This window comes from Alosa sapidissima, chromosome 9 (assembly GCF_018492685.1).
Source record: "Alosa sapidissima isolate fAloSap1 chromosome 9, fAloSap1.pri, whole genome shotgun sequence".
NCBI lineage: Eukaryota > Metazoa > Chordata > Actinopteri > Clupeiformes > Clupeidae > Alosa > Alosa sapidissima.
The window spans coordinates 36,157,638-36,185,137 of NC_055965.1; the positions used below are offsets into that span (position 1 = coordinate 36,157,638).

General features: G+C 43.1%; 2 protein-coding genes and 1 long non-coding RNA gene across 11 annotated transcripts in view; 2 read left to right on the top strand and 1 right to left on the bottom strand.

The window, feature by feature from the left end:
• mad1l1 (mitotic arrest deficient 1 like 1) overlaps positions 1-22,892 on the bottom strand; it is a 49,958-nt gene extending 27,066 nt beyond the window's left edge. Inside the window, exons 1-13 of one of the 5 annotated variants that reach the window (XM_042104193.1) lie at positions 22,755-22,892; positions 22,072-22,244; positions 21,372-21,512; positions 20,599-20,778; positions 20,274-20,398; positions 17,890-17,971; positions 17,308-17,438; positions 13,682-13,796; positions 9,030-9,091; positions 8,473-8,559; positions 4,107-4,251; positions 1,646-1,786; positions 1,235-1,291 (exon numbers count right to left, since the gene is read on the bottom strand). In XM_042104193.1, the coding sequence (XP_041960127.1) occupies positions 1,235-1,291; positions 1,646-1,786; positions 4,107-4,251; positions 8,473-8,559; positions 9,030-9,091; positions 13,682-13,796; positions 17,308-17,438; positions 17,890-17,971; positions 20,274-20,398; positions 20,599-20,778; positions 21,372-21,512; positions 22,072-22,218 (1,413 nt within the window). In that variant the 5' untranslated portion in view covers positions 22,219-22,244; positions 22,755-22,892. Of the gene's footprint in view, positions 1-1,234; positions 1,292-1,645; positions 1,787-4,106; positions 4,252-8,472; positions 8,560-9,029; positions 9,092-13,681; positions 13,797-17,307; positions 17,439-17,889; positions 17,972-20,273; positions 20,399-20,598; positions 20,779-20,993; positions 21,146-21,171; positions 21,329-21,371; positions 21,513-22,071; positions 22,245-22,636 lie in introns of those variants that run through there. The other 4 variants (XM_042104195.1, XM_042104194.1, XM_042104196.1 and 1 more) reach the window with 4 other exon arrangements.
• Positions 21,345-27,500, top strand: part of LOC121719074 — a 20,802-nt gene continuing 14,646 nt past the window's right edge. The window contains exon 1 of the long non-coding RNA XR_006034135.1: positions 21,345-21,428. This is a non-coding gene — a long non-coding RNA (uncharacterized LOC121719074). The remainder of the gene's footprint in view (positions 21,429-27,500) is intronic.
• Positions 25,333-27,500, top strand: part of pmm2 (phosphomannomutase 2) — a 16,052-nt gene continuing 13,884 nt past the window's right edge. For 3 of the 5 annotated variants that reach the window (XM_042104466.1, XM_042104468.1, XM_042104469.1), the window contains exons 1-2: positions 25,334-25,521; positions 26,091-26,202. In XM_042104466.1, the coding sequence (XP_041960400.1) occupies positions 25,447-25,521; positions 26,091-26,202 (187 nt within the window). In that variant the 5' untranslated portion in view covers positions 25,334-25,446. Of the gene's footprint in view, positions 25,522-26,090; positions 26,203-27,500 lie in introns of all 5 variants that reach the window. The other 2 variants (XM_042104467.1, XM_042104465.1) reach the window with 2 other exon arrangements.

Genomic DNA, 27,500 nt, shown 5'->3' on the forward strand with positions numbered 1-27,500 from the left:
TTCACATGTGGTACGTGTGTCAAACGCACATATCTGATGTGTGTGCTATTTGCTTTTCAAGTTTTATGCGTCAAAATCACTTACTCACTTCCTGTTGTATGTGACAATTTACAACGATAATATTCACTAGGTGGCGCTACACCACAAATATATGTGGGTACAATGAGGCAATTCCAAGTAATCAATTTATGACATCGGTTTGTAATATGCAGTGCAACAATTGACAAGTTATCCTAAAATGTCCCTCCCCTTACATTCGTCTACCAACTCTTGTGTGTGTGTGTGAAACTAGACATAGGACATCGGGGGCGCTATGGAGTCCCTGGGCCAAACTTGGGTTTGACCACAAGCCTCATGACATAGGGGGCAATGTGATACACACACACACACACACCTGGTGGTAGAGGTAAGACCAGTGAAATAGTCATTCTATATGCTGCCAGATGGTGGCGCTATGCCAGACATGCATTTTGAACATGTCATTTCCATAATAATCAATAAACTGAAGTTTCAGCCAAAGCAGCCAATGCTTTGTGACTTTGACACATTTTGTGTTTATTCAGCGAAATCAATTCGACACATTTCAACAAATCAGTAATCTTGACATCGTATCCTCTAGTTTTGATATAGTCCTGATAAACTACCTAACTGATCATGTGCCACGGTTGTAATAGCTATTCTATCTGTGGTCAGATGGTGGCATTATGCCAAATATGCATTGTGGCATGTGAATATCATCATTACCATAACAATTAATACCCTGTCAGGTCTGAGTCCTGTCAGGCCATGCATGGCAAAATGTATCGCACATTTCCTGTTTATGTGGCAAGGTATGCAAATTCATCATATCGCCATTTCCGCGATGTTGTTTGTCTTGGGGAGTTACACGCACCTACCAAATTTGGTGTGCATAGCTGAAAGTATATGTCAACCACAAGTTACATAAGGGGGCGCTATGGAGTCCATAAGCCTTTAATGTGTGTAGCTTAAACGGAGTTACATAAGGGGGCGCTATGGAGTCCATAAGCCTTTAATGTGTGTAGCTTAAACGGAGTTACATAAGGGGGCGCTATGGAGTCCATAGTGCCGCTAGGGGTGCGTCTAGATTTCTAGGCTAGCCCTTCGGTGCTCGGGCCCTAACTACTGACAAAAATGTGAGCGCACTTACTTTTGTGAGATACTGTATATCACTCAGCCCTAGTGAGAGAGAGTGTGTGCGTGCGTGCATGCGTACCGTTTGTGCTTGTAGTTTAAAGGTTGCAGCTTCATCTAGAGCTTTAGAGATTTGAGCCTGTGAGAGAGAGAGAGAGAGAGAGAGAGAGAGAGAGAGAGAGAGAGAGAGAGAGAGAGAGAGAGAGAGAGAGAGAGAGAGAGAGAGAAAGAAATAAAGAAAGAGACAGACAGACAGACAGACAAACCGCGATGGGAAGTCAAAACTTAGATCTCAGCATGTACTGAAAACAGGCTATTCTACAATGTGTAAATGTCTCCACATTTTGTGAGACTGTACAAGTGCATTGTGGGAAGTGTAGTTCCTACCTCCGTGTCTGTGTTGTGAGACTGTACAGGTGCATTGTTATAGATCCTACCCCCATGTATGTGTTGTGAGACTGTACAGGTGCATTGTGGGAAGTGTAGTTCCTACCTCCATGTCTGTGTTGTAGGTCTGGACTCTTTGTAGAAGCTCCTCGGCCTCCTTCAGCCTGCGCGTCAGCTGGGGTGAGTACTCCGAACTGGCCAACTCACTGTCATAGGATTCCAATATAGCCCTCATACCATCTCTCTCCTACACACACACACACACGTCAGCTGGGGTGAGTACTCTGAACTGGCCAACTCACTGTCATAGGATTCCAATATAGCCCTTATACCATCTATCTCCTACACACACACACACACACACACACACACACACACACACACACGTCAGCTGGGGTGAGTACTCTGAACTGGCCAACTCACTGTCATAGGATTCCAATATAGCCCTTATACAAGGGGTCTCAAACACCCAGCCCACGGGCCAAATCCGGCCCTTGAGACTTTTTAATTGCGACAAACAACGATACTGATTAAAATAGACGATAGATCCAAGTACGGTGACAAATCTCATTTGTACTCTGCTCCACTATGTGCTAGACATCCAGAGCTTCATTCAAACCCAAAATCACTGTGCAAAGTTTTCAGGAAATACAACACAAAGAAACAGAAAGACGTGCATTTGTAATGACGCGGAAGCGATGCAGGCCATAGTGTTGCAGAAATTGAAGCAGAAATTAAGCAGAAATAGGCCTACACCAAATGTTGAAAAACGTTCACGTGTGATGAAGTCTTAGGTAGGCTATGTTATTCACCTATTTTAAATCTGAAGGAGAATATCCTTTTGGAGATTATGATCGATCGTCTATTGAATGGAGGTGCGTCTGCGTGTATACAACGGTGTCCACTAAGCATACCATGCTTGTTTCGACCCTCTGCCCAACATAGCTTGGAGGTTGCAGTGGTAATCGTGATGATAGTGTCAGTAATGGATGTGGTACAGACAGCAGGGCTAGTAGAAATAGGGCTCTAAAGAACTGCAAAGTCACCCGCAATATGATGCGAACTTCTGGGTACTCAGATTACCCGCGATAGGAACTAATTTGACCAGAATACTTTATTGTAGGCCTTGTGGTTTAGAAACCATATACATCTTAGGTGTTGGTATACATCGTAGGTGTTTTCCTGTTAATTTGTTATGTGGGTAATATGAAAAAAGGAAAGTAAACCTGCTCAAATATGTTCATCCAGTATTTACTGAAAGGTGCATAATTTGAGGTGCTTGCCATCCAGTGGCAAATTAGATGGGTAAATGTACCCCCTTCATAAACTTTTGTTTTACTCAAAGATTTTTACATTTACAGTAGGACTTTATCTCTGACCACTTTCAAAACATGGCCTTTTGAAATTTTGATATAAAAATCCAATGGTGTTGCTTTCTTAACCCTGACGCCTATAGTTTGCCAGGTTTAAAAAAGTTAGGAGAGGAAAATATTTTTATTTGGTGTGAAACACACACATACCTGTTTTTATGCTTTTCATTAGTTTTATAATTTGTATTAATATTTAGTTTACCATTATTTTATTTATAAGCTAAGGTTGCTAGCACAGGTGTCTAAAACTAGATAAAACACTTGCACTTTCTGTTTGCAGTTTTGTGTGGCATTTGAAAAAAAGAACATTGCATTTTCAGAAATAGCCGGCCCTCCAATCAGATGACGTTGGCGGAATTGGCCCCCAGCTCATTTGAGTTTGAGACCCCTGCCTTATACCATCTCCCTCCTACACACACACACACACACACACACACACACACACAGAAATGCAAACATCAACATAGAAAGAAGCCTAACAACAAAAGACATGCTTGTACGTGTGTGCATGTGTGTGTGAGTGTGTGTGCAAGACTGTTATTTTCCAATAATTACCGACGGACAAAACATTATCTCTTACTAAGATATCAAATCCCTATTGTGGCCCAAAAACTATGATGCCAACCAGGGCCATACTGTTCTACTATATGGAACCCAACCAGGGTCGTACTGTTCTACTATATGGAACCCAACCAGGGCCGTACTGTTCTACTACATCTGTACTACAGTATACGGAACCCAACCAGGGCCATACTGTTCTACTGCATCTGTACTACAGTATATGGAACCCAACCAGGGCCGTACTGTTCTACTGCATCTGTACTACAGTATATGGAACCCAACCAGGGCAGTACTGTTCTACTGCATCTGTACTACAGTATATGGAACCCAACCAGGGCCGTACTGTTCTACTGCATCTGTACTAACTACAGTATACGGAACCCAACCAGGGCCATACGGTACTAATACATCTGTACTACAGTATACGGAACCCAACCAGGACCGTACTGTACTGTACTACTACTGTGTCGGACCAAGCCGTCTTGTGTGTCTTTTTTTCTTGTGATCCTCCAAAAAGATTTCCGTGTGTGTGCATATATATATATATATATATATATATATATATATATATATATATATATATATATGTGTGTGTGTGTGTGTGTGTGTGTGTGTGTGTGTGTGTGTGTGTGGTACCTTGGTGAGCAGTAAGACTCTCTTCTGAAGGCGTCGGACCAAGGCGTCCTGTGTGTCTTTTTTCTTGTGATCCTCCAAAGATTTGGTCTTCAAGCTCAAAAGCTCTGAACGTAGATCTGCACAGGAGCGCTCCAGAGAACGATGGCTGAAAGAGAGATGGAGAGAGGGAGGGAGAGAGAGATGGAGAGGGAGCGAGGGAGAGAAGGAGAAAGAGATAGGGATGGAGAGGGGGGGGAGAGATGGGAAGAAAGAGATGGAGAGAAAGAAAGAGGGATTGAGAGAGATGGAGAGAGAGAGGGATGAAGGGAGAGAGCGAGACAGAGGGGGGGATGGGGGAGATAGGGAGAGAGAGATGGAGGGGGGTAAAAGTGAGAGAGAGAGAGAATTTCAAATTTTCATAAATATAAGAACTTAACTCAACTACTGCATATGCCGCAGAGTGATGTCATCAGAAGCTATATTGTATATACAGTTAAGAACGAAATTACACACATACCCCTGGCAAATATTGATGTAATGTTGATTTTCTCTTGACCAAAATGTTTGTTCTGACTGAAAATGACACTGCCACATGCCACAATGTTGTAAGACAATGTGGTAGAAACATGGAATCAAAAAAATCATCGTTTTTATCTTTCTTTAACATTTTTATGAAAAATGGCATGTCCAAAATTATTAATGTACCCTTTCGAAATGGTTCTACCAAGCCTCTCCATGTCTCCACAATGATTTTAGACTGCACCTTGTTAGCAGCAATCTGGGTTTTGAGGCAGGAACGATTACTTGCCTTGTGCTAACTTTTTTGACGGATTGAGGTCTGGACTCTGGGTGGGCCACTCTAAAATATGACATTGTTCTCTGTTAACCATTTCTTGACTTGTTTGGCTGTATGTTTTGGATCATTGTATGGTTTAATGGTCCAATTATGCCTATTGGGGCAGGTCTCTTGGCACACACATGCTTGATCTTTTCCTCCAGAATCTCAGTGTAGCCTCTTGCTTTAGTGTTACCGTTTACTTTGAGAAGGTCACCAGGTCCCCCTGGTTGAAAAACATCCCAAAAGAATCATTTTCTAACCCCCACAATTGAAATGGACATGGTGTCATTGGAATGTGATGCTTCCTTTTTTATGCCAATCTCAGGCCATGTCCCTGGGTAAAAAAGAAATCCAGCGAAAGCTAAATTATTTGTCCACATTATCTTACAACCTTTTGGCATGTGGCAGTGTTATTTTCAGTCAGAGCAAACATATTGGTCAAGAGAAAATCAACATTACATCAAATATATACATTATATTATATTGTAATACATTATATACATAGTGACATATCATATCAGGAACTGTTCTATATATAACAATATATAACAATATATGGTAGATATTATAAGAACCATTTTGAGAGTTGTGAATGCAAATAAAGATGTTTCCATTGATTATTTAAAAAGGGTATGAATAATTTTGGACATTTCATTTTTCATAAACGTGACAGAGGCTGGTAGCATGAAGAGCAATCATGGCACGCGAGAAGCAGCCAACGCTAACTTTTGAGGGATGGAGGTATTCCCTTCCCTTCGTATTCCCTTGTATTACTTCAAACTCGTTGAAGCTAAGGGGGGGGGATGTGAGTGTAAGGTGTACACTGTGCCCTGGTGACAAACTTTTGTCCACTGGCATTAACTCAACTGCCAGCCTATTAATGCGATTTGCACTAGCTTTACACCAATTTCGGAGGAGCCTGTTTAATGAAAGAGTATAAGGTTATAAAATAAGCCCTTATGTATTTTGTGTTCACCTATGGCTATGTTATTATTTGATATTGTTTCATAGGGCTTTAGTGGTGGTGTTGAAGCCTATAATAGCCCAATGTTTTCTTGTCAAGCGCTCTGTTTGTGGCATTTTTTATAATAAAGAGCAAAAAATGTAGAACTTGTGTAGGCCTACACATTTAGGAACAGATATTGGGTTCTGCCCAAATTCGAGCAACATAAAAGTAACGTAAAAGTAACGAGTAACATAAAAAGTTACTTTCCATAGAGGGTAACTAAGTAAAGTAACGGGTTACTTTTTTTTAAGAAGTAACGAGTAACGAGCACTACTTTTTAAAAGTAACTTGTTACTTTTAAAAACTGGTTTAAATAACACTGGTTATGATCCAGAGAGAGAGAGAGGAATGGAAAGAGAAAGGGATGGAGAGAGAAAGGGATGGAGAGAAGGTTGGAAAGAGAGTGATAGAGACAGGGGTGGAGAGAGAGGAAAAGAGAGAGGGGTGGAAAGAGAGAGGGAGAGAGAGAAGGTTGGAAAGAGAGATAGAGAGAGGGGTGGAAAGAGAGGGGTAGAAAGAGACAGGGATAGAGAGAGGGGTGGAGAGAGAGATAGAGAGGGGTGGAAAGAGAGAGATAGAGAGGGGTGGAGAGAGAGATAGAGAGGGGTGGAGAGAGAGATAGAGAGGGGTGGAAGTGTGTGTGTGTGTGTGTGTGTGTGTGCGCGCGTGTAAGTGTGTGTGTGAGTGTGTGTGTGTGTAAGTATGAGAGTGAGAGTGTGGGAAGGGGGTCATGTATTGATTGACAGTGTTAACCTGAATAAAGAGTACATTTGCAGAATAGAGGGAGGAGATTATCCTTGTGCAACCTTCACAGTGTGTGTGTGTGTGTGTGTGTGTGTGTGTGTGTGTGTGTGTGTGTGTGTGTGTGTGTGTGTGTGTGTGTGTGTGTGTGTTTCTGACACAGATAGACTGTGACGGCTAAACTGCTACTGCTTGACCTTGCAGAAGCAAAATAAATTACTCTCAGCAAGACACAGACTATAGGTGTTGAGTGTGTGCATGTGTGTGTGCGTGTGCTCCGGTGAAATAGCACATCCAATGCCATTACTAGACCGGAGTCAATCGATGAGATGAACTGATCTGATGAAGGAGGTGTGTGTGTGTGCGCGTGTGTGTGGTGGTGAAGGTGATAGACACCAGGCAGAGTGTGTGTGCGTGTGTGTGTGTAGGGGACATTTGTATGAGTGTGTGTGTGGTGGTGGGTGTGTGTGTGGGACGGGACGGGACGGGACGGGACAGGGGCAATGTGTGTGTGTGTGTGTGTGTGTGTGTGTGTGTGTGTGTGTGTGTGTGTGTGTGTGTGTGTGTGTGCATACTTTTTAACATTAACATTACATTAGGCTGACACATTTTTAACCAAAGTGACTAACAACATGATTAACAGTTTAAGCTTTTTAGAACAATTCTCTCAACAATTCTAGGACAATTTTAAAAAAGGTCTTGTACAATAAGAATAAGTGCATCAGTGAGTTCTATTGTTCAACAATCGAGAGTCAGCTCTAGTCAGGTGGTAAGTACTAGGATCAGCAAGACTAGTTGTAAGTAGCGCTACGAGAGGAGATGTTCTCTGAAGAGCTGGGTCTTTTCTGAAGACGGAGAGTTAGAACTGGCAGTGCGTTCCACCAACGAGGAACAACAGATGAAAAAAGTTTGGATTGGCCTGAGCGTACCGGTGGCAGAGCTAGGCGTGCGTGCGTGCGTGCGTGCGTGCGTGCGTGCGTGCGTGCGTGCGTGCGTGCGTGCGTGCGCGTATGCGTGTGTGTGCGCGCTTGAGTCAGCAGCTTCAGAGACAGTCCCACCGTTTAAAAAGTGCTTCACTTTGCAAAACAAACAAATTGTCAACTGTGTGTATAACCACAGAAATCTGGTGAATGGTGAATATATAGCATGCACAGCTAAAGCATTTTAACAGCCTAAAGCTAAAGAACGCTTGGTGAATATAGTTGTGTTCTAAAGAATGTTTGATTCAAGTTCAACGTGTGTTGTTGCGAACTATGTTTCTCAGCAAATGCCACAATGAACGGTAACAAATAGGCTAGGCTATGTAGGCTAAAGTCATGGTCATCGTGGGAAGTTTATTATTTCGCTTTGGCAAGTGGCTGTGTAATAAGCGGGATAAACGCCGGTCATTATTGGGAAAATAAGTCCCTTCAGGCCAATATGGAACAGGCTAGTTTCCCTTCACAATGGCACTTCTACCACAACATATGAGTTTGATGTTAATCACCATTGATAACCATCCAAGAGAGGGGGGAAACTATGTTCTCATTCCACAGTTAATGTTCAGTATTTGGCTATAATATTTGGCAATAATATTTGCCATTTTGAATACATGAAAATGAACCAAAATCTGTATCAATAACAGACCCCAGTATCGAATCAAAGTGTATCGCTGCAAATTTTGAAGTATCGAAAACAATCGAATCGTTGGCTTAGAGAATCGATATCGTATCGTGATGAAACTGGTGATATATACCCCTAGTGGATGTGTGTGTGTGTGTGTGTGTGTGTGTGTGTGTGTGTGTGTGTGTGCGCGCGCGTACCTGCTGGATAGTTTGTAGTTCTCTTGCTTCAGGTTGATTTCTCGCTGCTGAATGTCTATCACTTCTCTGGATAGATCCTCAGGCTTCCTGCAGCCAGCCACACACACACATTAGCATATCCACACACACACACACACACACACACAAACACATTAGCATGTTAGCATATCCACACACACACACAAACACACATTAGCATGTTAGCATATCCACACACACACACAAGCATGTTAGCATATCCACACACACACACATTAGCATGTTAGCGTATCCACACACACACACATTAGCATGTTAACATATCCACACACACACACATTACATGATAGCATATCCACACACACACTAGAATACCCACACCCTCACACACACACACAGACACATGATAGCATATCGACACACACATACTAGCATGTTAGCATACCCACACTCTCAGACACACACATTAGCATGTTAGCATATCCATACACAGACACACAAGCATGTTAGCATACCCACATTCATACATTAGCCTGTTAGCATATTAGCATACCCACACTCTCACACACTCCCCTCACCTAATATTGAGACCAGTGTTCTGCCCAAGATTCTCCCAGGCCTGAATCTTCGCCACAAGTTTCTGCCAATCACAGAGAGAGACAGAGACAGACAGGAAGGAAGAGAGAGAGAAAAAAGGAAGAAAAAGATAGAGAGAGTAAAGGGAGTATTGAGTGTTCTCTTTTCCAGATGAACAAAACAATATTTCAGTACCATCCCTGACCATTGCTGACTAACCACTGCTGTTCTTTTCTACTGCAGCAATAATATTGCAGAAAGGCCTTGTACTTACACTCTATTTAATTACTTCAGGCCAAATCTGTTAAAAGGGTATATTTTTTATTGCTAATATGCAATTCAACACCATGTCAAATCTATAAAATCAAGTTTGAAATATAGCCGCAAGCGGCAATGGCGGGCCCGAGCACCTGCGGGCCGCAACCCGTGACATGTCGGAATCCAACAAAGCACCGACGTGGTGCGTTTGTGAAATGTACATATTTGATGCGTGTGCTATTTGCTTTTGTATTTTATTTTCTGCCACATTTACTCGCTTGGCCAGGTGGGGGCGCAATGCAAGGCAGGCCCATTGGGTGTCATCATAGTCATAATATATATTAACCTGAGAAATTGCAGACCATTCATTTTAAGCAAAGAACATTTCTGATACACTTTTTGGTTGGCCAGATGGTGGAAATTGAAAATTACACATGTGAATATCATCACAATAATGATATCCAAAATGTTTGTAAACTTTCAGATCAATCACTTAAGGCATTGTCCATTTCTGGCACATTTCCTGCTTGACCAGGTGGTGGCGCTATGCCAGGCAGGCCCCTATTAACCCGAAAAGTTTCAGACCATTTATTCAAAGCATAGAGCATTTCTGGCACATTTCCGGCTTGGCCAGATGGTGGCGCTATGCTAGGCCTGTGAATTATGCATGTGAATATCATCACAATAATGATATCCAATATTTTATAAAGTTTCAGATCAATCACTTAAGGCATTGTCCATATCTGGCACATTTCCTGCTTGGCCAGGTGGTGGCGCTATGCCAGGCAGGCCCATTGGGTGTCTGGATATCATCATAATCATGATATCTATTAACCTGAGAAGTTTCAGACCATTCATTCAATGCACTGTGATTTATGACACATTTCCTCTTTATGTGGTGAGATATTAAAATCATATCAAATATATAACATCAAAAATCCCTTCACAATTTAACATCAGCAACATCTTGGCATCATATTTGCCAAATTTCAAATGAATCTGACAAACCGTCTAGGAGGAGTATGTTAAAATTGATCATGTGACATCAGTATAATTGTCATTCTTTCTGTTGCCAGTTGGTGGCGCTATGCCAAACATGCATTATGGGCCTGTGAATATTATCATTAACATGGTCTTCAATGACCTGTGAAATTTAAAACATTTCAAGCCATGCATGGTGAATTATGACACATTTATTGTTTATGTGGAAGGGTATTAAAATTAATAATTTCGCCATTTCGTCAAATTACAACATATCAAAAAAAAGCTTCACAATTTATAATCAGGAACATCTCGGCGTCATGTATACCAACTTTGACATGAATCGGATCAACCGTCTAGGAGGAGTACGTTAAAATTGATCATGTCCACAACGCACAAAATCTCAATTACCTCACTTCCTGTGGGCGTGGCTAATGGCATGTTAATACAAAAGTTGTTTGTTTTTTTCAATTTCATGCGTTTTCACCCATGGGAAGCACCTTTTTTGGGATCACAATTCATCACATTTTAGTCCGCACAAAATCCCAAATACCTCACTTCCTGTTGGGCGTGGCTAATGCATTGTAAATACGAGAGTTGTTCATCTTGGGGAGATACACACACCTACCAAATTTGGTGTGTCTAGCTAAAAGTATGTGCCGACCACTGGATCAATCACCTAAGGGGGCGCTACTGAGTCCCTGGGCCATGCCCGGGGCCAAGCCTTTATGCCTGTGTAGCCATTGTGATACCAGATGTGTGTGCCAAATTCCAAGACTTTTCATCCATGCTAACCACCTCAAAAATAGCAAAAAGGTGAACAAATAATAATAATAATAATAATAATAATAATAATAATCCTTTCAAAAACAATAGGGCTTCGCACCGCTCGGTGCTCGGGCCCTAATAATAATAATCCTTTCAAAAACAATAGGGCCTTGCACCCTTCGGTGCTCGGGCCCTAATGAGTAATGTAAAGTACGGAGTTCAGTAACGAATCAGAACATTTGAGATCTTGCCTCATCAGCATTTAAAGGAGAACTTGGCAACTATTTCAACGTAATAAGCCCGTTTAGAAATCACCTGTTAAATGACCTGTTCCGGTGAAAATGGTGACATTCCCCGCTGCCCCTAGTGTCCCCAGGCGGAAAACCAACCTTGCAACTTTGGGACTACCGTCCCGGTAAGAAGTGTGAAACAAGAAACTCTTTTTTAATCGTGTTTCTTACATCCACATTGTACTGCCGAACTTATGCTAACCGTTTCGCTAGCTTGTAAACAAATCCATGTGCTTTATCGTTACCTTTTCCACAGTTTGAAATAGCGCACAACTTCTCCAGCAGAGAGGGAAATATAGCTAATCCTGCCAAGTTTCCCTTTAATGCAGGGGTTCCCGAGTTTTTTTGGCAGGTGAACCTATTTTGATGTCACAGAACGTTGGTGACCCCAATCATTCACATGAGAGAGAGAGTGCAACCCATCTCTGCTATAACATCCAGACGAGAGCGGTTCTTTAACTCATTAAATGCCAAGCTGTTTTCTGGAGCTTTGTCCTAGAGTGCCAGCAATCTAGACCATTGTTGATGATTTTTGTACAGCCACAGCATATTCTGTGTTATAGCTATGAACACATACAATAGCTTGATTAAAAGGTTAGACTTTAAGCTCTCGGTGGGTGCAAACCGTGTATTTCTACACGCCTCTGTTCCTGAGAAATCCCAAGCTAAACAGTGGCTAGTTTTCATCAAAATTGCTGTTTTTTTTTCTAGAAATGGAGATATAACGTCTTTCATGAAATATGTGTTGCCTGTTACTTACTTGTGTAAACTTTCCGGGAAGTGATCAGCGAGGACTGGCGAGACTGCCTGGTTTTGACCTGACGTGCATGCGTCACTGATTCGACCCAAAGCGGCAACCGAGTTATGATAAAATGTCCAGATAAAATGTGCGTTAAAAATAAAATTGTGCGTTTTCATGAGTTTTCGATCGTCATATATTTCATTTCCATTCATCACAGAGTTCCCCAAATCACATATAAGGTGTGTTAGAGTGTCTAGTTTCGTCATTTAAAAAAAAAAAAGCAAAAAACTTAATATTACGTTTTTGGCACTCAACGCGCCATGGGAAGGAAAAACGTAATTACGTTTTTGGCACTCAATGAGTTAATTTCCCCCAAATGTCCTTGCGTGCCTGGTTGTTTTGCTACTTTGTTTAGAACATTGACCAGACATTATGCCGTCTAACCCTAGGGCTGTGTCTGTTTATTTTTACTTAGCTAGATTTTAATGAAGGATCCGTTACTTAACTAGGATATCATGAGGGTTTTAATATTTTTTTTATTTAATGTATACTTGAATGTAATGTACTGGTCAATTGTATGATACAAAGGAATCTGAGGCGACCCTACATGGTAGTTTTGAGTTTGACAGACAACTCAGTTTTCCAATGAGCAGCAATACCGCGCGTGCTCATGCAGGAGGTCTGTGCTCGATCGATAACAACAATCTGGAGAGGGCGCTCTTGTCTTCAGCAACGGATCGCATAAGGTTGACAAGAGGTTGCGATATGGGGAGGGAAAGGTCTGGTTGCGCTATGCGTACCTTCTGAGCGCAAACACAGTCAGCCATTGATAAACGTAGCCTACCTCTGCCGTGTTTCCCATACATTGACTTATTTGTGGCGGCCCACCACAATATCAACTTGATCAATCACACAATGATTTTCTATGTTGTACTACTTAAATTGGATGAATTCATTGTATAACTATGTACACCTATGCACAGTCTCTCCTTGCCTCACTGTCTCTCAACGAACCTGCATGCATGTTTAAAGAAACATGAAATTGTCGGTATCATAACCACGCTGCACAGATTTTTTCACAACTTTTGCATTCAGGTCCCCTGGCAAAAAAACGTCGCTCTTAACAGCCACCAGTCTTTGAGAGGACGTGAAATATCCACTGGAATTTTGTTTCTTTCTATTACACCTGCCAGGAAATCTGTGTTATGTGGCTAAGCTGCTGCCTAGCAGGTAAAACACGTTTAAATGGATATATTTATTTTTATTAGCTAGAAATGATGCCACATGTCTACATTCAATGTGCCACTTCGAAAGTTTGTTTAGATCCAGCGATTCTGCCGTCATGAAAACGCTACGTCACACTTCGGGACCCAATTCTGTGGGAAACACTGCTCTGTCGTGGTGGCAACCACCACAAATAGAACTCAATTCTGTGGGAAACACTGCTCTGTCGTGGTAGCAACCACCACAAATAGAACAAGTCAAGTTTGCATTGCATTCTACAATGGTGCAACTGCTCTGTCGTGGTGGCAGTTGCACCAGCTAGGAAAGATGTGTCCTAAAGAGCACGAACATATACTTATGGCTTGTGTGCCTACGTGCGTGCGTGCGTTACCTCTTTTTGCAGCTCCATGTTAAGTAGTTCTTCTCTGGTCTGCTCCATGCGTTCCAGTTTCTTCCTCAGTCCTTCAACCTCCTCCTTCAGGAGACTGCTATTTTCACGGGTCTCTCTACACACACACACACACAAAAAGAGTCAAGAAAGAGGAGACAGATTGCAATCAGGTTTGAAAACAACATGAAAGGGTTAAAGCACAACACAAAATAAACCACTGAATTCCTCAAAATGAATTTACACAAAAGCATTCACCAATAGATATCCAATTATAAATAGATATGATAGGTAATCAATTATAAAAGAACAAAATCAGTAGATATGTCTGGGCAGGGGTCCATCCAAGGGCAAGTCATCATTCGGCGCAGACATACACACACACAAACACCTTTAGGGTTCCTTGGATCTGTCCAACACATGTATTTTGTCCGACCATATTACCATGACACATGTATTCTGTCCAACCACGTTACCATGACACATGTATTCTGTCCAACCATGTTACCATGACACATGTATTCTGTCCAACCACATTACCATGACAACACATGTAGTTTGTCCAACCATGTTACCATGACAACACATGTACTCTGTCCAACCATGTTACCATGACACATGTATTCTGTCCAACCATGTTACCATGACAACACATGTATTCTTTCAAACTACACTCCATGTGTCATACTATATGTCAGAAGTTACGAATCTATTTATAGACACACACACACACACACCTGAGCTTCCATGGACTGGAGCTTGACTATTACATATGTATGTAAGATAGTGTGTGTGTGTGTGTGTGTGTGTGTGTGCGCTGTAATTTCAAATGCATTGTACCGTTACCCCTCTGCTTCTTTTTATTACAAAGCACAGAGCTTCCATTAGGCCACAAAGCAGTACGTAATAAGACACCTGTTACACAGTTAGTGCAAAAGGATCGTGTGTGTGTAGGTGTGTAAGTGAGTGAATGTTTGTGTGGTCATATAATATGACACTTGTTATACAGTTAGTGCAAAAGGCTCATGTGTGTGTAGGTGTGTGTGTGTGAGTGAGTGTGTGTGTGTGTGTGGTCATGTAATATGACACCTGTTATACAGTTAGTGCAAAAGGCTCATGTGTTAGTGTACAGTAGGTGTGTATGTGAGTGAGTGTATGTATGGTCATCAAGCTCCCTCTGCTGGACAATAGCTAAAACTACAACAGCCTGCCCACCAAAAGTGAGCAGTGTGTAGCCCCTTTCCCACCGGAGGGAGTTCCTAGAACATAACGTTCCTATGACCCTTTTTTTCTGGTGTTCCTGTTCCTGTAACTCTTTCAGCTCCCACTTCAGGGCAGGGTCTATTCCCTATTCTGCATAGGAACCCTTAGTGACCTAGGCCTAGGATTGGTCCAACTCATAAGCCAAACCCATTGTCAAACCACGCAGTCTTTAAAATCCACACTGCCTGTGTAAGCAAAATATACAGAAATATACTAGTCTACTGTCAGAGACTTTATTAACGAGAATGGACGGCACGCAGAACGCACTCTGCCCCAGTTGGGACCCAAATGGATGGTGAACAGCCTTGTGTAGTGCCATAACCATAACACCATACACCACTTCCTGTTGCAATTCACCTGAACACACACAAATACAACTCACTAATGCTAGTTAAACTTCTCTGTCCCCTGAATACACACGAATACGTAAGGGATAATGTATAGAACGCCGGTCATTATTGGGAAAATAAGTTCCAACAGGGCGAACCGGTCCTGAAGGGACTTATTTTCCTAATCATGACCGGCGTTCTATACATTATCCCGCTTATTACACGGCTACTTGCCAAAACAAAATAATAAACTCCCCACGATATGACTTTAGCCTACATAGCCTAGCCTATTTGTTACCGTTCATCGTGGCATTTGCTGAAACAAATAGTTCGCAACACGCTGAACTTGAACATTCTTTAGAACACAGCTGATCAACCGTCTGCTTTCACTTTTGAATGAAGTTCCAGTCCTTGCGTAGGGATATGAAACTCCGTTGCCATTGACAGCGGTCATTCTTGTTTTCAGAGGTCCTTTCCCAAGAAATAATGACTGCTAGAACTTTGGGAAATCCCATTCAAGTCAATGGAGCGTTCTACTTGCCTTGTGAAGAGCCGTGTAATAAGTAAGGGATAATGTATAGAACGCCGGTCATTATGGGGAAAATAAGTCCCGACAGGGCGAACCGGACCCCGACGCGCTAGCGGAGGGGTCTTGTTTCGCCCTGAAGAGACTTATTTTCCCATAATGACCGGCGTTCTATACATTATCCCGCTTATTATACGGCTACTTGCCAAAACGAAAAAATAAACTCCATGATATGTCTCTTTACACTTATTTGTTACCGTTTCGTCGTGGCTTTTGCTGAGAAACAAATAGTTCGCAACACACGCTGAACTTGAATCAAATGTTCTTTAGAACACAGCTGATCAACCGTCTGCTTTCACTTTTGAATGAAATTCCAAGCGCAAACTCCGTTGCCATTGACAGCGGTCATTCTTGTTTTCAGAGGTCCTTTCCCAAGAAATAATGACCGCTAGAACTTTCGGAAATCCCATTCAAGTCAATGGAGCATTCTACTCGCATTGTGAAGAGCCGTATAATAAAACTCACTAATGCTAGAGCTAGTTAAACTTCTCCGTCCCCTGAATACACACAAATACAACTCACTAATGCTAGAGCTAGTTAAACTTCTCCGTCCGTCAGTAGCAGCCTGTGCATCTCAAACGGAACGTAGAACTTATTGGCATTAGGGGAGTGGGTGCTATATTGGCATTAGGGGAGTGGGTGCTATATTGGCATTAGGTGAGTGGGTGCTATATTGGCATTAGGCGAGTGGGTGCTATATTGGCATTAGGCGAGTGGGTGCTATATTGGCATTAGGTGAGTGGGTGCTGGTGAGTGGGTGCTATATTGGCATTTGGCGAGTGGGTGCTATATTGGCATTAGGTGAGTGGGTGCTATATTGGCATTTGGCGAGTGGGTGCTATTTTTAAAACTCTGTCGCCGTGCCTTACGCCTACTACCAGTTCCTATGCCAACTTGGCCAGTTCCTATGACAACTTGGCCAGTACGAATGCAAATGGCAAAACCAGTTTTGGGGGAGAACAGTTAGTAGAACTGCTTAGAAGTGGACTGTTTCTGTAACTGCTTGGTGGGAATGAGACTTATGTGCGAGTGTGTGTGTGTGTGTGTGTGCGAGTGTGTGTGTGCGAGTGTGTGTGTGTGCGAGTGTGTGTGTGTGCGAGTGTGTGGTGTATGGTCCTCAAGCTCCATCTGCCTGACAACAGCAACAACTGCCTCCCAACAGTCTTCTAACTATAAGTGAGCTCTGTGTGTGTGTAAGTATATTCCAGTCTTAGGTTGGAATCTCCATATTGGCACAGTGCCTGGGAACTATAAGCCCTGCACAGAAATCACAACAGATCTGAATGTTCCCTGGGCACTGCCTAATGAAGGAGCTCTGGGATTGGTTATTACCTAAGGAAGGTGCTCAATGATTGGTTATGAGAGAGAAGTTCTGTGGTTGGCTATTCTCTGAGGAAGACGTTCTGTGATTGGCTGTTCCCTGAGGAAGGCGTTCTGTGGTTGGCTGTTACCTGAGGAAGGCGTTCTCCTCGCGCAGGCGCTTGAGTTCTCTCTCCAGGTCCGGAACTCGAGCCACCTCGGTCTTCATGTTCCTCACAATCAGGGAGTCCTGTTCCTGCACAACCAAACGCCGCTCCAACTCCTACACACACACACACACACACACACACACACAGACACACACAGACACACACAGACACAGACACACAGACAGACAGACACAGACACAGACACAGAGTGAGTATGATCAGGATAGTGTGTGTGTGTGTGTGTGTGTGTGTGTGTGTGTGTGTGTGTGTAGGAGTTGGAGCTGTGTTTGTGAATTGTAACAGCATTGTGTGTGTGTGTGTGTGTGTGTGTGTGTATATGTGTGTGTAGGAGTTGGAGCTGTGTTTGTGAATTGTAACAGCATTGTGTGTGTGTGTGTGTGTGTGTGTGTGTGTGTGTGTGTGTGTTTAAGCATGTATATGGGTGTGTCTGTGTGTGCGTGTGTCTGTGTGTGTGTGTTTAAGCATGTATATGGGTGTGGGTGTGTCTGTGTGTGCGTAAGCATGTATAGGGGTGTGTGTGTGTGTGCATTTGTGTGCATATACCCTGATCTTGAGCAGGCCCTCCTCATTGGATGTTTGGGAAGCCTGGACATCCTGCAGCCGTTGACTGGCTTCCTGGAACTTCCTGGTCAGGGCCAAACATCAAAGGGGTCAAAGGGAACATGGTTCACAGAATGTGTGTGTGTGTCTGTGTGTCTGTCTTTGTGTATGTGTGTGTGTGTGTGTGTGTTAGGGATGCACGATATATCGGCGGCCGATATATTATTGGCCGATAAGTGAAAAAATGAAAATATTATTATCGGTCCGATAACAGAATTCTGGCCGATAATTTGCGCTGATATTTTTTAGTCATAATTTAGGCCTACGTAAGGTCCTTCTGGCTACACTGAGCTACTTGAGCTTGGTTGGCTATACTTTTTCCTCAATATAATGTCAGCGGTGTGAATGTATTTCACCACTCTAACAAAATCTGTGGATATACGTTTATTTGGGAATCTGTGCATCTCAAAATCCTCTCATGAATGATCCGCCATTTAACCTTACCAGAGCGGAGCTCAGCCCTATCAAGAGTCGTCTTGTGCTGATGTGTTTGCACTTTACCGCGCTGGTCGGGGAAACAAATAAACAAACTCGTTAGTGGGACGAGTACATAAGTAGGCCTAGTTCTAAGTTGTGTTTTAGTATTATATTTGCATTACTTTAGCTTGGGTTTTGTATTATTACCTAGAAATATGCTAACCATTCCTGCTTCAGTTCCAGACAGGTCATCATAATAAGTTATTAAAACCTTCGGGGCTAACCCCTTTCATTTCTGCTGCAGCAGGTTGTGCGCAACAGAGTAGACGGACATAAGATACAGTCTGAGGAGTTGCAGCTTTATTCAGTTACCCGCAGTTGAAACTAAACCTAAGTTTCCCTCACAAACTCTGATTTGGTCGCTATACAAAGTCAAAGTCAAAGTCAGCTTTATTGTCAATTTCTTCACATGTTCCAGACATACAAAGAGATCGAAATTACGTTTCTCACTATCCCACGGTGAAGACAAGACATATTTTTCCAATTTAAGTCCACAGACAAACATGACATTCAAGTAAACAAAAAAGTAAGTAAATAAGTAAATAAAGTAATACTGTAGCTTATTCCAAGCTGAGTCGTTTATGAGCGTTTAGTCCTAAATGAAAACGATTCAAACTCTCTAGCCACTCACTCGCAATTCACTGACGTCAGGTTCACTTAAAGGAGCCACACATACTGTAGGGCTAGGCTACTGTTATGTTGTTGACTGCCGTACTATTGAGGACTATTATGAGTTCCGTCCATCATTTGGGGTAGGTAAAATTACTGCAATAAAATTATGCTTATTAAATGCTTTCCCCAAATCACTTTTCACATTTTTTTTCAAGAGTAATATTATCGGTTATCGTATCGGCCACAACAAACCAATAAATATCGGTTATCGTTATCGGCCCTAAAATTCCATATCAGTGCATCTCTAGTTTCTGTCTGTCTGTCTGTGTTGACTCTGTGTGTGTGTGTGTGTGTGTTCATACTTGCGTTGGTGGTCTAACTGCTCCTTTAGGGAGTCTTTATCCAGATTCAGTGTGTTGACTTTAAAGCGTCCCACATACTCGCCACTCCCGACCGGTAGCGCGTCAATGTGACGTCACAGGAGCGCCGTAACCATTTATACTCGCGCGTGGTGGTCACGACACTAGTTGCAATATTCTCCTGAACAGAGGTGTCGCTGTTGTGAAAAGGCTACCGCTACCTACGTTACACTACGTTAGTAGAAGAAGCTGTCAGAAGCATTGGCGTCAATGGCAGTTAAAAACATTAGCTAGCCTCTGTGATGGTACTTCAGACTATGTTTGCTGCTATTCGCAACTACCATCATCCTTATCACCTAGTTTCCAAGGTGTGTGCAGATAGATAGATAGATAGATAGATAGATACTTTAGTCATCCCGAGGGAAATTTTAATAATTTAAACATTTTAGTTAGCTGGCTAGCTAGCTAGCAGCTGGCTGAGTTCGTGTAATTTCCTAAAGTGGAAAGAGATTTTGTTCAGGTCTCAGTAGATATCCTTTGGTTGAAAATATTTTTTTCTATTCTTTCCTCTTAATTCCATGTGTTGTGACTCTCGCTGGTAACTTTGTTAACTTATCCAGCAAACTATTAGAAATTCACAACTGTAACAAAACGGTCCTCCGAACTACAACTCTCGCTTGCCCTCGAACTAGTCCATCTTCCGGTTTCCGCTTAGCTGAAAAAAATAGAGTGGTGTGCTACCGTGTGCTACCCGGACAAAATCCTGGCACGCCAGAGAGATCTACGTCATTTTGACGTCACATTGTCGCGCTACCGGCTGGGAACGGCGAGTATGTAGTAGGCTTTAGTGTGTGTGTATGTGTGTGCGTGCGTTCATACTTGCGTTGGTGTTCTAGCTGCTCCTGTAGGGAGTCTTTATCCAGATTCAGTGTGCTGACTTTGCATTGCTGAGTTTGAAGCTGCTGTTTCAAATCTCTCTGCTCATCTTTAAGACGGGTTGCGGTCTACACACACATAAAATAAAGTCATGATGTCAGATGGCATTAACCTCTCCTTCTATAACACACACACACACACACAGGTTACAGACTCAAAATGCACAGTCATGATGTCAGATGCCGTTAACCTCTCCTTGTGTGAGTAAGTTGTCCTTCTCCTCCACACACACACACACACTAACTCACTCACTCACTCACTCACTCACCTGGTTGGCTTGTGTGAGTAAGTTGTCCTTCTCCTCCAGATGTTTCTGCAGTTCGTCGATCTTCAGCTGCAGCTGCTTGTTTGACTCCGCCTGCTCTGTTAGGCTCCGCCCAGTCTCTGCTTCTCTCTCCTCCAGACGGCGAATCCGCATCTGAAGGTCCTGGTTCTTATCCACCTCACGCTAACACACACACACACACACATTTAATCATCACATTGACAGACTTAAAGTCTGTGTGTGTGTGTGCTGTGTGCTTTGAGTGTGTGTGCTGTGTGTGTGTGTGTGTGTGTGTGCTTTGAGTGTGTGTGCTGTGTGTGTGCTGCGTGTATGTGTGTGTGCTGCGTGTATGTGTGTGTGCTGCGTGTATGTGTGTGTGCGTGCTGCGTGTGTGTTACCTGCAGGTCTCTGGAGCTGCTCTAGGCTGCCTTCTCCAGTTCAATGCGAGCTCTCTTGTGTGTGTGTGTGTGTGTGCTGTGTGTTACCTGCAGGTCTCTGGAGCTGCTCTAGGCTGCCTTCTCCAGTTCAATGCGAGCTCTCTTGTGTGTGTGTGTGCTGTGTGTGTGTGTGTGTTACCTGCAGGTCTCTGGAGCTGCTCTGGGCTGCCTTCTCCAGTTCAATGCGAGCTCTCTTGTGTGTGTGCTGTGTGTGTGTGCTGTGTGTGTGTGTGTGTTACCTGCAGGTCTCTGGAGCTGCTCTGGGCTGCCTTCTCCAGTTCAATGCGAGCTCTCTTGTGTGTGTGCTGTGTGTGTGTGCTGTGTGTGTGTGTGTGTTACCTGCAGGTCTCTGGAGCTGCTCTGGGCTGCCTTCTCCAGTTCAATGCGAGCTCTCTTGTGACTCATCTCCATTTGCTGTTTCTCCTGAGAGAGCTGCAGCAGGCTGGTGTGGGAGTGGATACGCTTGGCTGACTCCTCCATCTGCAAACACACACAGGTACCAACACACACACACCACACACACACACAGGTACCAACACACACACACACACACACACAGGTACCAACACACACACACACACACACACACACACACACACACACACACACAAAAAAGAACACAAACACACACACAATCAGGTATGAAGACACACAGGTACAAAACACACATGTACGTACATACGAATGCACACACACACGCGCGCGCATGTCAAGATTATAGTCCATATTACACACAAGCATAAACACACAACAAACATTTTAATATTAGATAGATACATACATACATACATACATACATACATACATACATATACACACAGCAACAAATCAACAGACAATACCCCCTCACGCTTAAAATTGAGCAACTGTGTGATGGTAGAAAAACTCACACCTAAATAAAATAACACAAAGTTTGTCTCTAATTGGACATGTCTAGCACCTACTTAGCACTTAAATGAACACACACACACCCGCCTGCAGATAGTGGTGAGTGTCAACAAACAAACAAACAAACAAACACACACACACACACACACACCTCCATCTTTTGTGTGTAGAGTTTGCCGAGGTCGCTGCCAGACCCGTAGGTAGTAGGCTGTGACGGTGTGCGTTCGGGCCGCGCCATGAAGCTCTTGAACGACTTCAGCGTAGAGAACACGGTCGTGTCGTCGCTTAGGTCGTCCATTCTCACGTTCAACACACTCGACAGATCTAAAGACAAAATAACATTTAAAACCAGACAAAACAAGCAGCACTCAAACCTGCCTGTATGTGAGTTATCGAACGTTAGTCCGGTCCCCCCTTCAGTTTGACTGGCCAGTTTAATTCCTTTAAATCTGACTGTTTAGCAAGAGAACCTTGGTTATGTCTAACAACTAACTTAACGTTATATGTAAAGTTTGACCACCGCTGAAGATGCGGAGTTATTAACCAGAAACGTAACGTTAACAGCACAACATCAAAAGGGCAGTTTGCTGCGTGGGGGACTTCAAACATGGATAAACATGGACAGTGTTAACTTGTAAGTTGTTTGCATACTGCATAGCATTTCACTTAGCTTAGCCAACTAGCTGACGTTAACTGTAAGCTAACATTTACCGCACCGTAGTTAACAGAACTGCCCCGTATCTTTCAGAAGACGTTTGAAATAAACTGTTCTTCGGCATCATATCTTTAAAGGATGGACAGACATTTAACGTTTAAAATGGCTTTAAAACCTACAAGTAACTGGAGGTGTTTGTTACTTCATAAGCTTTGGATCTCCCTCCTCGACGGTGAGTTCTCCTTCTGCGAATGATCTTGCAAAGATGGCTGCAATCAACCCAGACAGGCGTTCTGCTGCCCCTACTGTATCGGGCTAGAAATGATCTCCAAAAACTACGAGAAGCCTTGAAAACTACAGTGCAGCCAGTGTTCGCTGAATAATACATTATGTAGCAAGACTGAACAACAAGAAAGGACGTTTCTCAGAGTAACATTTTTAAGGGTTAGACTCAGAGTAACATTTGTGGGGCTATAGAAATTATGGAAACAATTGAACTTGAACTGTATACTGAAATGAACTGCATTCATTGGAGGATGGCAGTCTACAGTGATATGACAGGCACCCTGACTTTCAACACTCCTTTGTCAGGACTTTATTTATGGATTTTTCATCATCCTTTAATAGTAAACATCAGCACACGTCTGCATCACCTCTCCAGCAGCTACATGCCAACCCAACTCTCTAAAGAGTCAACTCAACTCTCTAAAGAGTCAATCCAACTCTCTATAGAGTCAATCAAACTCTCTAAAGAGTCAACCCAACTCTGATGCTCTAAAGAGTCAACACAACTCTCTAAAGAGTCAATCCCTCTCTAAAGAGTCAATCCAACTCTGATGCTCTAAAGAGTCAACCCAACTCTGATGCTCTAAAGAGTCAACCTAACTCTGATACTCTAAGAGTCAACCCAACTCTGATGCTCTAAAGAGTCAACCCAACTCTGATGCTCTAAAGAGTCAACCCAACTCTGATGCTCTAAAGAGTCAACACAACTCTCTAAAGAGTCAACCCAACTCTGATGCTCTAAAGAGTCAACACAACTCTCTAAAGAGTCAATCCCTCTCTAAAGAGTCAATCCAACTCTGATGCTCTAAAGAGTCAACCCAACTCTGATGCTCTAAAGAGTCAATCCAACTCTGATACTCTAAGAGTCAACCCAACTCTGATGCTCTAAAGAGTCAACCCAACTCTGATGCTCTAAAGAGTCAACACAACTCTCTAAAGAGTCAACCCAACTCTGATGCTCTAAAGAGTCAACACAACTCTGATGCTCTAAAGAGTCAACACAACTCTCTAAAGAGTCAATCCAACTCTCTAAAGAGTCAACCCAACTCTGGTGCTCTAAGAGTCAACCCAACTCTGATGCTCTGGATTAAAGCGTTTTTCAAGGACAGACCCCAGCATGAGAGAGTGCATGTTGTAAAGGACAGACCCCAGCATGAGAGAGTGCATGGTCTTAAATCTACCAGCACTATTTTAAATACTGGTGTCCCACAGGGCTGTGTCTTGTCACCCGTCCTTTAATGCATCTATATGAATGAGATCACCTGCAACAGCAATGGACTGAAGCTTTTTAAATATCCTGACACCATGGACTTGGTGGCCAACCTGGCAGATGAGCACACCCTGTGCACTAACATGCAGTGTCAACACAATGGCCCTGTGCACTAACATGCAGTGTGTCAACACAATGGCCCTCATGTGCACCAACATGCAGTGTGTCAACACAATGGCCCTGTGCACTAACATGCAGTGTGTCAACACAATGGCCCTGTGCACTAACATGCAGTGTGTCAACACAATGGCCCTCATGTGCACTAACACGCAGTGTGTCAACACAATGGCCCTCATGTGCACTAACATGCAGTGTGTCAACACAATGGCCCTGAGCACTAACATGCAGTGTATTTAGGGGCAGCCGAGGCCTACTGGTTAGCGCTTCGGACTTGTAACCGGAGGGTTGCCGGTTTGAACCCCGACCAGTTGGCACGGTTGAAGTGCCCTTGAGCAAGGCACCTAACCCCTCACTGCTCCCCGAGCGCCGCTGTTGTTGCAGGCAGCTCACTGCGCCGGGATTAGTGTGTGCTTCACCTCACTGTGTGTTCACTGTGTGCTAAGTGTGTTTCACTAATTCACGGATTGGGATAAATGCAGAGACCAAATCTCCCTCACGGGATCAAAAGAGTATACATACTTACTTACACACAACACAATGGCCCTGTGGTTCAAGAAGAGCTCATTGGAATTAAACAGAAGTAAGACTAAGGGAACTATGTTGCCTCTTCTCCAAGACTGGAGGGGCAGGCAGGTAGTGGAACAGGTTGAGTACTTTAAGTACAACAACGCATGTGTCTCCTGAGGAAGCTCAAATCCATGTCAGACAGGACATTGTATCAACAGTAGACGATAATAAGACACTGAAAGAATGTGTCAACTCATTCGACATCACATCTTGGTACAGTTTCCTAACAAACGGATGCAAGGGAAAGCTGGCTATCAAGCATGCAGGCAAGATCATTAGCATCCCACAAAAACGGATGTCAGATTAGGACAGAACAGACTTTTCCTTCGATCAAAGACAATTTTCTAACATGGCTTTTTCAATCTTCAATCTTGAGTCTTTCAGAACTTTTTGAATAGAATGTACGTGATGACGTAAAACGTCTTCGCATTCCGCCACGCCCCTTCCATTTGACAACACAACGGCGCTGACGTTGCAGAAGCTCAGTCAAGATAGCAACTTCCTCATCGTCTTCGCACCTCCCACTGCTGCCTAGACTAGACCAGACGTAAGTCTTAAGTTCGTCTGTCTACCAACTGCTAACGTTAGTCCAGCGAGCGGGCGAAGCACGAAGATCTGCAGATATCAACATGGCCCAGGACAACACAGACACGAGCACGTTATGTCTGTTTGACGTGGACGGCACGCTGACAGCAGCCCGGCAGGTTAGTTGCAGAATGGTTCATTCACATTAGCGGTTGGCTACATGCTAACAGCTGCTTGCAAAAGCCGTTCTTTCATTCATTCATTCATTCGTTAACTGTAGTGTGCAGGCATTGGTGTTGTGTCCATTGTAGATGTTCCTCGAAAATATAATTCAAGAGAGGTGACTCAACGACGCTTTTCCTTGAGGATATTTTTAGCTTAGCGTTATTGCTTAAAGAATCTCTGCTGCTCCACTGACATATAAGACACCGGTAACATGACACTAGCTTTGAGTTCATTTAAGTTTATTTGGATAGTTCGATGTTCGTAGAGAGAACTTTACGGACAAACACTTGACACACTTTTTGTTAAAGCTGCTTGCTAAACTGGTTAAACTATGAATAATAACGACTGTAGTTGATGCTGTCACTCTGGCCACGTAGCTTGTGTTAATGGGCTCTACCACATCCATAGAACCACTCCTTCTAGTCCGGTCTTAACAGTGAAACCTGAAAGTCAAGGTGTGTGTGTGAGGGGGGTTTTGAACTCGTGTGTGTGTGTGTGTGTGTGTGTGTGTGTGTGTGTGTAGAAGGCGACGCCTGACATGTCAGAGTTCCTGACGCGGTTGAGGCAGAGGGTGCGAGTTGGGGTGGTTGGAGGATCTGACCTGGTCAAAATCAAAGAACAGCTGGGAGACGACGGTGAGCACACACACACACAAAATACACAAACGCACACACACACACACACACACACAAAACACACACACAAAATACACAAATGCGCACACACACACACACACACACACACACACACACACACTCACAAACATACGTGGGAGATGACGGTAAGTACACACACACAGACACACACACACACACAAAATACACAATTTTTTTTTCTACCTGCCACTGTGGCTGGTGGATTCCAAAATCTACCTGCCACTGTGGCTGGTGGATTCCAAAATCTACCAGCCACTCAACTTTTTTACCAGCCACTAGAGAAACGGCATGAAAATGTGATATCATGATTATAGTAGGCTACCCAAAATGATCACGGTAATCAGCATTATTGCAATACGACTAAAATGTCCTGAGTTTTGCCCTAAACCTACCAGCTGTCCTCCAAGCAACAAAACTAAAGGTCAATAGAACCACATTCATATTCTATAGCAGTGGTCCCCAAACTACGGCCCGCGAGCCGGATACGGCTCGCCACCTCATTCTCCTCAACCCGTTTTTTTATTAGTATTATTTAATTTTACACTGATATGGCATGATGACAATATAAACACAGCTAACAATGGTATTAAATTGCAATAGCCTATGATTAAATGTACTGTAATAGAATATTCAACTAAGGTAGACTGCTGTTGTTCACAGCACTAGGCTATTTATGGTTACTGATATAGAACTACTCTGAGTCTCTGGCCCTCTCTTGGAGCCAGGCATAGTGAGCTGGCCCTCGGAAGAAAAAGTTTGGGGACCACTGTTCTATAGTGTCTTGTCATAAAAGTGGTGTGGCTCCTTTAAGACTCGGTTTCTGTGAGTTCTGGAGCATCCTATAATCCAACCCTCCAACTTGATCTAACTATAGTGTACATCATCTGATTTAAATATTTACAGGTATCAAGGCTATATTTAACATTTAGCATTTATTTTCTATTTGGCCCGTTATGAAATCATGCACTGAAAAATTTAAGCACAGCTCAGCTTTAAGAAACGTAATATGCATGCTTAGCATTTTGTGAAACTATATTGAAAAAACTCTGGTTGTACAGTTATCTAGGCGATATTGTTAACATTTATTTTGTATTTGGCCTTATCATGTATGACAAAAGCCCAAAGTTAGACCGTGTAGACATTTGCTTCAATTTCAAAACCGGATTACTCTGGAACGGCTATAACTTGTATAAGGGAATGCTTTACACCTTTGTGTTCGGTAAGTTCTGCTGTTTATTCTGATATACGGTTTGTAATTTCTTGAATGAAAAGTTTGT